Here is a 12,258-nt window from a genome sequence, read left to right on the forward strand (position 1 = left end):
TACTAACATACATCTATACAATGCTGACAGTTATGCTATTGGACATAAACTTAAGTAATGAATTTACATTTCATCACAATTCATTCAACTTCATAGTTGGAAGCCTGGCATTTTGTTGACTTAGGAATGCATTTATTGGAGTCAATCCTATTTTACTCACCATATTGAACACACAGTTTAACTCTAGTAACCACAGCTGTGGCTTAATTAACGACCTCAATAAATCCTACTTAGGAACCAGAGACAGCAAAAGAATTATGCAAATTCGTCATCACCAAGTAAAACATTCTATCGTCAGATGAGGGGGAAGAATGTTACTGCCATTACAGCCTAACAGAACTGCACATTAGGAAGGAAAAGAAGAAAGGACATGATCTTTTTCCAGTGTTTTTATTTCAGAACAAATAAAAAGTGCACAAACGTTAAGACTGTGAAAAGAACACAAATTAAAACTTTTTTACAATTCATAAGATTAATTGGTCAAATCTGCTAAAGGATTTACAGTTATACAATTTTACAGATTAGTACAGAAAGGCCCTTTTTATGTACACTACTTGGATAAGATTTTGAACAGCAGCTTTCAAATGTCCTTCACTAGTATCACCTTAAAGATGTTGCCTTCTGGTCCCACTGTATCCAGGGAGTTCAGACAGCACACCAGCTCTGAACAGCTTACTTATTTTCTACAAACGGATTAGATTTGGCACTTCATGGTGTACCTAGAGGAAAATATACACAGTAACAATTAGCAATAACTAAACATTCCTTATTAATATATAAAAAAACTAGATTGATTGAACGGGATGGCTGAATGATCCAGAGTCTGGAACCATTCCTTTGTGATGACCCATTAACTGTGTGTAAGAGCTCTAGATTTCACAGGCAGTTGCAACTTGCCACCTGCTGGTGAAACTTCATAATATGTCATAGCAACAAAACACAATGCTTTTCCACCCTGCAGCAACCACCGTAGCTTCATAGCTTAATTTTTTTTTTTTAAGTATTTATGTAGCGCCAACATATTACGCAGGTATGTACAGATTATATTGTCCTGTCACTAACTGTCCCTCAGAAGGGCTCACAATCTAGTCCCTACCATAGTCATATGTCTATGTATGCATCATGTAGTCAAGTGCATTTATCATAGTCTAGGGCCAATTTAGGGGGGGAGCCAATTAAACTTATCTGTAGGTTTTTGGGATGTGGGAGGAAACCGGAGTGCCCGGAGATAACCCACACAGACACGGGGAGACCATACAGACGCCTTGCAGATGGTGACCTGGTTGGGATTTGTGTAAAGCAGTGGAATACAGCAATTTACAAAAAGAGTGTAGAAGGTGACAGCTGCTTGTTTATTTTAAAGCAACCCTTAGCAATAACCTAAATTCAAAAATGTCACTTACCTGGGGCCTCCTCCAGCCCACCGTAGGGCCGCGAAGTCCCCCAGCGTCTTCCTGGCTCCTCTCTGTGTCCCTCCGGCGGCTCCCGTTACTGGTGACACCCGGGCCGAGTGTCGGGCCGACTTCCTGGATCCTGGCGCTCGTCCTCACACCGGCCGCTGTGATGACTACGAACTGCAGGATGCAGGAAGAGTCGCCCGACACTCGGCCCAGGTGTCGGTGGTAATGGGAGCCGCCAGCGGGACACGGAGAAGAGCCAGGAGGACCCCGGGGGACCTCGCGGCCTATGGTTGGCTGGAGGAAGCCCCAGGTAAGTGAAATTGTTGAATTTAGTTTACTGCTCAGGGTCCATAAGATGGTTGCATGCAATTATAAAACACTCCTATCATCACAAGCCCTGTGCTCACTTCCCTCTAAGGCCCTGGAGAGCAGATCTACAATTTTATTAAGACATAAGCCCCACACAAACGCTAGTTAAAACTCTTCCAATAACAGCATCTGCCAAGAATCAATTGTGTGTACTGCAGGCCCCAACACCCCTTTGGCCGCTAGATCAGCGTTGCAGACTGCTTCAGCCCACAGCATTGTTCTTCCCACTCACCCAGGCTCCCACATGTTGTGGACCCGTTACGCTCAGTTGGTCCCCTGCATAGTAACAGAACAAGTTGCTAGCCTACAGGCTAGTGACGAGTCCTTACAGCTAGACTGAGGGCCCTGCAATGTCACCTGAGGATCTTGTCCCAATCCCCACCTGGTGACATGACTCATATGTGTGCACAAGGTTATAGTGAAAGTGCCTTTGTTCACTGCAGTGAATTGCCAAAGAAGCAGAATTTTATGGTACAATACTTTGAAAAATGTGCAGATCAGCTTCCTCCTCAAAATGGAATCTAGTATGCAAACTACTCACAAAGCATCTGTAAGTATGCAGCCATTTACATATCAGATGTGTGAAATGGGTGGCCAACACCCAGTTTCAGCTTGGCAATTGAGAAATGTACGTGTACACACGATTTACTGATTATTATGCATCGCTGTCTTATGCATACAGCGTCAGGAAATTTTCAGGAAGAGTTGAGCATACCTGCTAAAGGAAATATTTGCCATTATAATTTTACAAATTTATAGCATAGAATAAAAATATTTTTACATATTACCTAGGATGATACTCAGCCAGAATCTTCTACATCTTGCAGCTTGAAAGAATGTCTTCCACTAGTCTCTTGTACACCCAAGCATCCCCTTTCAGTCGCTGTCTTCTGATTCCCACTACATCCGGCTTGTTCAGCTGACACACCTCTAGCTCAAACTGCATGGTCACTTTTCCAAAATCAGACTGGGTCTTGCATTTAAGAATGTAACTATAATGGAAAAAAACATTGTAAATACATTTCTTTCTTAGGAAAACTTCCAGTTTTCTTGCTTTAGCAAATCACTCTTACAGGAAAAATATGAAAAAATAGATATAAGCTGCATTAAAACTGCAGCTGCTGGTTTTCTCTGTGAATGAACTTTCCAAACAAGATGCTGGGCTCCCAGGGATACGTACCTAAGGGCTGGTGCACACCAGAAGAGAGCGCTTTGTGCTTTTAAAAGCTCCTGCTAATGTTACATTATGTGTGTGCACACTGGAGCGATGTGATTTTGTAAAAATCCCCCATAGCATTGCATTAGCAAGAGCTTTTAAAATATCTAGCTTTTAAAAAGCTCTTGTGGTGTGCACCAGCCCTAAAGGAGAATTGCACAGGTGTCCAGTAGGTACAGGCCACAGATATGGAAGTTCTTCTGAGTTGATGCACATTTATATGCAGATATATGCAGCTTGAAAATGAACCAATCACTTAAAACCTGGGTTTAAATCGATTGGTCCATTTTCAAACTGCATACGATTGCATAATTTCAGAAGAATCTGCATCTCATTGATCATCCCTAGTGTCTAGTGATAAGCAGAAAGAAATGCATCCCAGCCACATGAGTAAACATTCTCTGCTAATTGTGAAACTTAACTCCAAGGCAGACTTTTCCCACTTATGCTGCATACACACTTGAGATAAAAGTCTTTGGAAAATGCAAGATCACAGACCAAATTTTACCCCCTTCCATGTAGTATGAGAGCCATACTCTACACAGTCTATTCTATGGAGCTGCACTGACCATCAGATAAAATCTTTGCAAGATGCTGCACACAAAGATGCTGCACACATTCAAAAGATCAGTATCTGCAAAAGATCTGTTCCTGCAAAGGATCCATTCCTGCAAAATGCATTCATAGTCTATAATATCTGCAGATCCTCATACACACCTTGTTTAACTGACAATCATCTACAGATCAGATCCACCAGGCTGGATTTTCAGATCTGCAGATGAAGTCTGTTAAACAAGGTGTGTATGAAGATCTGCAGATATCAGCCTATGAATGCATTTTGCATTCTCTACAGATTCTGCCCCGAACTGTGAGCCAAGGTATTGAGTTCCAATTCCTGCTAAGAGACAGTCCTCATATGGGTGTACAAGACACCGGTGGTTTCTGTCATGTCCTCTTTACTTCTGACATTCCAGACCTCTTGCCACCAAACAGCAGTTGCCAGTCAAGCACTCTGTTCAAGTTGGTGGTGGCAGCAGGAACTATGGCACATTTAGGTTTATTGAAGGGGAGTGAGTGAACAAAGTAAACCTGATATTGCAACTGCTGCTTTTTATGCACCTGCCTCTGGACCAATGACAATAATATATTTGTAGACAAGAAACAATTGTGACCTGCTCTGTCCCCCTGCTCTTCTCCATTTGGAGCATGCAGCAATATTTCTGAGCTAGGCTCTCCTCCCTTCTTCAATACACAGTGTGCTGCACAGCGCAAGACCCTTAAAGCTACAGTACACAAGAAAACCCACAGGTGTATAGTGAGCAGAGCTGCCACTCCCGGGATGGGGGGTAAGTTACATTGATTCTTCATGCACAATGCAGCACACTGTGAATCAGAGGAAGGGGAGCAGAGCCTGGCCTAGCCACATTGCCACCAATCAGATTGGAGTGCCAGGAATGAAAGTATTTAACCACCTCGGCGTTCTGATTCCCAAGGATTTCTGTGCAAAAAGCGGTACATTTAATTTTCAGCACCTTTTTTCCTGTAACTTACCAAAATGAGCCAAGCAAGAGTTTAGTATACATTCTGAGTATAATAAAAGTGTCAAACACTAATTCTTGTCAAAAATAAAAAAAATGATTAATGACAAACTGAAATACCTTGCATTTTTCCTCAATGCAGAAATATAAAGAAAATGCAGAAATAAATAAATGAAGGCAGAAACAAAATTATACAGGGTACAAGTGTACTTTAGAACACTTCTTTAGTGTGGTAGATCTTGAAGCATGGTAATGCGCAAAGTGGCACGTCACAATCTGGACAATAAGTGCGGGTCTCCTTCCGCATCTTTTTGCCATCCTTGTCCTTATTGCAGCAAACAACGCACCTTCTTGTAGGGTTTGCTTTCTGTGGGGTCGGTGGCAAGTACTCCACAAAGTGTCTCCCTGAAAGCCGTGCCGGATTCACGACATATGATGCCCTGCGCCCCGGTCTAGATGTTGACTCTGGTGGGGGGTACTTCATGCAGATTGCTTCCGTCAGCTGCCAGACAAAGTCATGGTGGGGTACAGGCCTTACACAGCTTTTCTTGTATAGCACATAGCCATTCCACAAACACTGCTCAAGTAAGTGGCGGAATTTTTTTTATAATATTTCCGCTGCTGCTTGCGGACAGCCGGATAGAAAGTCATGGCTCCATCAGCCCTGTCCACACCCCCCATAGTGTTGTTGTAATCCAGTATGGCTTTGGGTTTATCCACCTCCTGTTTACTCCTGTTGGTGGTGCGGACAGTCTCGGCATTATGAATAGTGCTGAGGACACATACATCACGTTTGTCCTTCCACCTTAGAGCCATCATTTTGCCTTTCTGCCAGGCAACGACCTCCCCCTTTCTCAGCTTCCTGGCAGAAAAGGCCGGCGGCAGATTGCGACGGTTAGCCCTCAAGGTACCATAGGCATCGGTTTTATGCTGGACCAGGTAATCAAAAAGTTCAGGGGAGCTGTAGAAATTGTCTGTCGTCAGGCAGTACCCCTGATCCAGCAATGGCTCAATTAGGGTTAGGACAGAGGAGGTGGCACACCCAAACTGGCTGAACTGAGGGGCAAATTTGGTGCCTTTGCCCGTGTAAATTACAGAGTTCCAGATGTACCCGGACTTGGCCTCACATAACATAAACGACTTCACCCCAAAGCGTGCCCTTTTTGATGCAATAAATTGCACCCAGCTCAGTCTCCCTTTATATGCAATGAGGCTTTCGTCAACCGTGATGTCGCGATCTGGAACATACACAGCCTTGAAGTTCGCAACAATCATCTGGTATATGTCCCAAATTTTTTTCAGCTTGGGTGCGGGATGGGTGACCTCATCAAACTCCTCGTTGTTTCCGAAGTGCAAATACTTCATGATGAGGGTATACCGTGGCTCGGACATAACAGATCCAAAGAAGGGCGTACTGAGGATCTTATTAGTGGTCCAGTACCACTTCTGCAGCGGCTTACCAACAACTCCCTGGAGGATGACGAGCCCCAGGAACACCCAGATGTCGTTGCTGGTCACAGGTTCCCACTTCCTGCTCCGCGAGAACCTGGGTAGAGAAGATTCCTGCTGATGTTGCGCTGCATAGCGATTCGTCTCCTCAACGATCTTGCGGATGACGTCATCAGTCAGGAAGAGCTCCAGAAAGGACAGCGGACTCTCGTCGCACGCGATCTTCTGCCCGGGTGCCCCTGTGAAGGGGAACCTGGGTGGCGGAGCTTGAGTGGGGCTCCCCAGCTCACACCAGGTGCGTGCGACCGTCACTGGCTCCTCGGCTTCCTCATCACTGGTCTCCGTCTACGAAGACAGGTTACCGGGAACCTCGCTGTCTGTCGATTCCTCTAGGAGCTCGTCTTCGCTGTCGCTTGCCTCGAGGACATCCAACAACTCCTCGTCACGCACACGCCTCCGGGAGGATGAGGCCATGACCCCAAGCAGGGTACGGGGTCACAGGCAGCGACAAAAAAAAAAAAAAAAAACAGCAAAAGCAAACGCACAGGGATCACAGCGTCTTGAAAAAGACGGAAAGCAATACGCAATCTGACAGTAATATGAACGAAGCTAAGGCTGGAAAAAAAGCAGTAATCGCACAGAAATCGCACAGAAATCACAGATGATAGCTGACAACAGACTAACACTGGACGCTGAGGACTCTGAAAGAGGGAGAGCCAGTAACTGTTCAGGGCTTTTATTGAGAGCTGACAGGTGTTTGTGTTTGTGCAAACAACTTTTGAATTATAGTAGCATGATTGGATTACATAGAGTTTGTTCCCCTATGTAATCTAATGATGCTGTCGCCGCGACGGACACTAGGGGGCGCAGGAGCCGGCGTCAGAGGAAGTGGCTGGGCTACGCCATCTTCCCTGACTGCCGGATCTCCGGAGAATTATGGAGAGAAGAGGGGAGCGGGGACCGGAGGATCGGGGGAGCCTGGGACCGGTGATCAGAGCCCAGCAGGAGGGAGAGGGAGCCCCGCAGCAGCCGCAGCAGCACAGAGAAGGCGGCGGAAATCACGCGCTGCACAGCGGTGAGTGGGGACAGCGCTGGACGAGCTGAGCTCGTCCGAAACACTAGCAGCAACTTTTTCTTGGACGAGCTCAGCTCGTCCAGAACGCTAGGGTGGTTAAGGAGGAGGGAAGGAGAACTTGGACCACTAGACTGCCCCTGACTTATGGGAGGCATGTGCTGCGGCACAATATTTGGACCATAAAGGTGCAATTTGTGGGGGGGGGGGGGGGGGGGGGGTGTCTTATGATCAAACAACATGGTAGTTTTACATTTCTTGAAAATCAAAGTTAGTACAGCACTCACCCCTTTTGTACATAGTCGACATTCTTCTGTGGAAGGATTCTGGTTATCTCATTTAGCAACTGATCAGGATTCAGCAAATTTGTCATGGTTACATTATAATGGGCCTGTAAAATATGAGAGGTAATTATTTGTGCATCATTATAGCATTTTCATTTTACTCTAAATCAGTGAGGACAACAAAAACATTCAGTGAAAAAAAAAGGCTCGAAACAAAATAGCAATAAGTGTGGAAGATGTAATAAGGAACTAGGAGATGAAATTCATATATGGTGGGGTTGTCCTAGGATTCAAGAATTTTGGGAGAAGATAGAACTTTTTGTGAGAGGCAGTACTGTAATAAATGAAGAAAGAATACTGACAGCTGAAAGGGTGATTTGTGGTACGTCGGACACGGAGGATGATAGAGACACTAGATTTTTAAAAGAAATGGGAACACTGGTTGCAAAGGCTCTGATCACCAAATATTGGAAAGGCAGTCAGACTCCCACTTTGGCGGAATGGTGTAATTATATGAATAATACACTGAGAATACAGGAAGAAGTGGTGTTAGGAGAGGGAGTTAGAGTGAAGGTATTTAGAGAGACGTGGAAAAAATATTGTATATATGGAGAAACAATAGGGAATAGAGCGGGAAGAGGGGAAGAGGAAGGAAGGAGAGGAGGAGGGAGGAGAGGGAAAAAAAAAAAAAATCTGAGCCTCAGATTCTCTCTCCCAGTCTTTACGCGAAGGAGGGGGCGGGTGACAGTGGGGGTAGCGGGTGCATTACGGTGGTGTGGTCTGATGTGGTATAGCACTATATTTGAGGGGTTCCAGGAGTCCCTGTTTCCAATGGGGTGGGGGAGGTAGGGGAGTGTCCGGATGAGATGAGTGGATTGATTGGATAGATGGGAGTTTGTAGGGTGAATAAAGATGGATGAAGGGGCGGGAAAGGAGGGGGAATGTTTGGATAGGATGGGCTGATTGATTGGACGGATGGGTGTTAGTAGGGTGGGTTAAGATGGATGAAGATGTTAAGTGGTATGAGAATGAGTCTCAAGGGTACCTGTGCGACCAACTGCATAATTCCAGAACAATGTAAGGGTTTGTGCGCGGTTGTCTTTCCCACATGGGTTTCTTTCCCACCTCCAATTGGGGGTAATGATTTTCTTCATTGAGATATAGGAGCTGAAGGGGGAGAGAGATTTGATTCCAGAGGGGGTCCATGCATTGATTCGGTCGAGTTGGGGGCGAGCCCAGGTGGGGAATGGAACGGCGTATGGGCCTAGGGGGAGAAAATGTAGGTGGAGGGCGGAAAGCACAACTCATGAGCTGTATGTAGATTATACCACTTCATTGTTTTGTATGTATTGGGGTTGGTTCCCCTATCTTTTTTACGAAAAACCTGAATATAAAACTTATCAGAAATAAAAAAAAAAAAAAAGGAAACCGAACAATGATGCAAATTACACCCAACGATGGGAGTGCTTCAATGAAGCTAAATGTTCTCATGGGTACTTTACCACAGGTACGCTGAGTTTGGAAGAAAAAAGAAAAAAAAAAAAAAAAAAAAAGAGGAAAAAAAGCTCCCAAATAAGCTAAAGTAAATAAGACTATATCAAACTCAACCACATAGCAGCCAACATTTTTTTCGCTTCCATTAACAATTTAAGCTGGGCAAATTGTCTAAATGTAAACACTCCATTTAGTTTTGACTGGGCAAGCCATGAAGCATGCATTTACATACGATCAGTTGCTAGTATCAAAAGGCTATGGGGACCAGCTTATGCAGGGCATACGCCTTAAAGAGAATCTGTATTGTTAAAATCGCACAAAAGTAAACATACCAGTGCGTTAGGGGACATCTCCTATTACCCTCTGACAATTTCGCCGCTCCTCGCCACATTAAAAGTGGTTAAAAACAGTTTTAAAAAGTTTGTTTATAAACAAACAAAATGGCCACCAAAACAGGAAGTAGGTTGATGTACAGTATGTCCACACATAGAAAATACTTCCATACACAAGCAGGCTGTATACACCCTTCCTTTTGAATCTCAAGAGATCATTTGTGTGTTTCTTTCCCCCTGTTCTCATGCACTGAAGTTTCAGGCTGCTTGTTTCTTCCTGCAAACAGCTTTGCCCTTGTCTGTAATTCTTCAGTATGTGAAAGCCCAGCCAGCTCAGAGGACGATTTATCCAGCTTGTAAAAGATAAGAGAGAAACTGCTCTAATCCTAAATAACACACAGGCAGTGTGCAGAGAGGGGCCTGGAAGGGGGAGTTTATAGCAGAACAACACTGAAGAACTTGGCAGCCTTCCAGACACAGGCTGACAAGTCTGACAAGGGAAAGATACATTGATTTATTACAGAGACTGTTATAGTAGAAAGTGCTGCAGTAAGCCAGAACACATTAGAATAGCTTTTTGAACTTGTAGGATGATAAAAAACAGGATGCAATTTTTGTTACGGAGTCTCTTTAAAGGGTAAACTATGAATTCAGACTAATGTGTCACATTGGACAACCATTATTTTGAGTAAGGCTGAGGGCTCAAACCTACTAGCACCGCTTTCTAAGCGCTAGTGAATTGAAAAAGCTCTTGCTAATGCAATGCTATGAGGGATTTTTATAAAATCACATCGCTCAAGTGGGATCACACCCATAGCATTACATTAGCAAGTTTGTCAAATCACAAAGTGTTCATAAAAGCACTCCTAGTGGGTTCCAGACGTTATATTAAGGTACATAGGAGAATTTCAATCTAATCTTCACATAAGCAATTCCGTAAAGAAGGAGCTTTGTAAACGCCCACCCAAGTTGCATCAGTTTCAATATAATAAAATGTTATAGTGATGGAAGTGGAGGAAGATCTTTTCAAAGCACCTAACAGGGATGGACCTCTAGACCTTTGTCCTCATATCTACTCGGACGCCAAGCATTTTTAGCTACTCTCGGGGCAAGGAAAGGTTAAAAGTTCCGTAGCAAACAATTCTTGTTTGCCATTATACAATGACCGTCCTCCCCTTTTGTATATGTAATTTATACTGTACCAATTTTTACTCAAACACTTTTGGTTGATGGAAAAAAAAGTTCCGTAGCTTTGGTAGGACTGTGTGTTCATTATAATGGAGATTTCACAACACTCCCAGTTTCTGAGACATTTGGCCTGATTTTGGGCACAAACATTTGTGTCTGTCATGACAGAGACTGGAGATAAAGCTCCAGTGGAAACATTCGTTCTAAATTTTCTTAATGTTTTTAAGCTACTGAAATAAGATGTCCGGGGAAATCACAACAACGTGACAGGAAAAAAATGACCACCAATGGCTGCCAGCAATTCTGGTTACATCACCTTTGTCTGGGTTCCATCTTAATTTTTGCCTAGAGATCTATGTTAATCACTTCTTTATAATCCTCTCATTTGTGCCATATGTTAAATTGAACACAGTTTTGCAGGGTGGCAGGCAAAATTCTGACAGAACTTAGGTCAGGTAAAGCAGATCTACACATCTAAAAAGTCATTGTAGTCCTGTTGACTGACAATTAGCTTGCAACTTTAAAAGCTTTAGTTTTTATTTTCTAGATGCCTTACACTTCCTGGGCCATTTCACCCATTAAAGAGGAGCTGTTAGGTATAGGGTCTCAAAGAAAAAAAAAAACACATATCAGTAGCTAAATATTGGCTGTACTTATATTACATATGCATTTCACTGTCCACGTTTGGATTTCACAGAATTTTTATATAGTATTTGCAGAGAATGATGCTCCTGACAGATCATGGCAGGTTCCATGTTTGTCTGTCTCCTATGAAGCCAATTGTGATGTCATATCCTCCCTGCTTCCTGATGAGTAGACTCACAAAAAAGATCCTAATGGACAACACTATTGTGCAGTGAATATTAATTAGCCATGTGGCTAGAAACAATAGCGGGCTCATGCAGTATACTCTAACGGAACATGTGCCCTGTGATTTTTCAGTGCTGGCTGCTGTTACAAGCTGCTGTAACATGAGCCTGTAACTTCTCACTGTGAATGAAAGCAGCCTTAGGCCCAGTGCACACCAAAACCACTAGCAGATCATCAAAACGCTAGCGGTTTTGGGAGCAGAGAGCAGATATTTGGCCGGGTGCACACCAGGCGGATTTTGTATGCGATCCACCAGCCGCATCAGCCAGTGAAAATGCTTGGCTATTGTATTTCAATGTGTGGTGCACACCGGCGGTTTGAGGTTTTTTAGCAAACCGCAAACGCGCAGCAGGAGGCGTGTTTGCGGCTTGGCAAAAACCTCAAACCGCCGGTGTGCACCATCCCATTGCAATACATTAGCCAAGCATTTTTCCAGGCGGATGCGGTCGGCGGATCGCTCCAAAAACCGCTCGGTGTGCACTGGGCCTTAGAGCGTGATAGGGAAATGAAGGGGATGACCCAAGGTACTGCAGTGGAGAGAAGAGGCAGACCCAGAATGCTTTGCAGTATCTGTTATGCGTCCTGCCGGCCTCCTTCAGAGCTTGGGAATAACCAGCCTTGCTGTTCAGCACACATCATAGTAAGAGAGATTTTTAACTTCAGTATTGCCTTTTTGGTTTCCTTCTAAAACTGTTTAACACAGGAGAATAGAGGTTTAAATTAGCTTTTGCAGCCTGACAGTTACTCTAAGTTTTTTTTGTTTTCTTTTTTTTCTTCTTTACACGCAAAAATGCAAAAGTAACATTTCAAACATTATTAATTAACTACGCTTTATGTGAAATTATATAGCAGTCTACTGTAAGGAAAACTGGCTGATTGCCATCTCTCTAAGGCCCGGTTCACACTTGCGGTGGCCCTCCGGAATCGCCGTGCCGGAGCCGCACCGCTTGCAGAACGGACGGAACGGACGCACGGCATAGCAATGAAAGCCTATGCGTCCGTTCACATGCGTCCGTTCTGCCGAACCGGATCCGGACTCCGGCCTC

General features: G+C 44.2%; 1 protein-coding gene across 3 annotated transcripts in view; it reads right to left on the minus strand.

Annotated features, from left to right (window-relative positions):
* Positions 1–387: 387 nt before the first annotated feature.
* Positions 388–12,258, minus strand: part of MELK (maternal embryonic leucine zipper kinase) — an 86,445-nt gene continuing 74,574 nt past the window's right edge. For all 3 annotated transcript variants that reach the window (XM_068271313.1, XM_068271311.1, XM_068271310.1), the window contains 3 exons: positions 7,332–7,435; positions 2,558–2,761; positions 388–719 (listed from right to left, as the gene is read on the minus strand). In XM_068271313.1, coding sequence (XP_068127414.1) covers positions 2,584–2,761; positions 7,332–7,435 — 282 coding nt within the window. In that variant the 3' untranslated portion in view covers positions 388–719; positions 2,558–2,583. The remainder of the gene's footprint in view (positions 720–2,557; positions 2,762–7,331; positions 7,436–12,258) is intronic.

This window comes from Hyperolius riggenbachi, chromosome 1 (genome assembly GCF_040937935.1).
Source record: "Hyperolius riggenbachi isolate aHypRig1 chromosome 1, aHypRig1.pri, whole genome shotgun sequence".
Lineage (NCBI taxonomy): Eukaryota > Metazoa > Chordata > Amphibia > Anura > Hyperoliidae > Hyperolius > Hyperolius riggenbachi.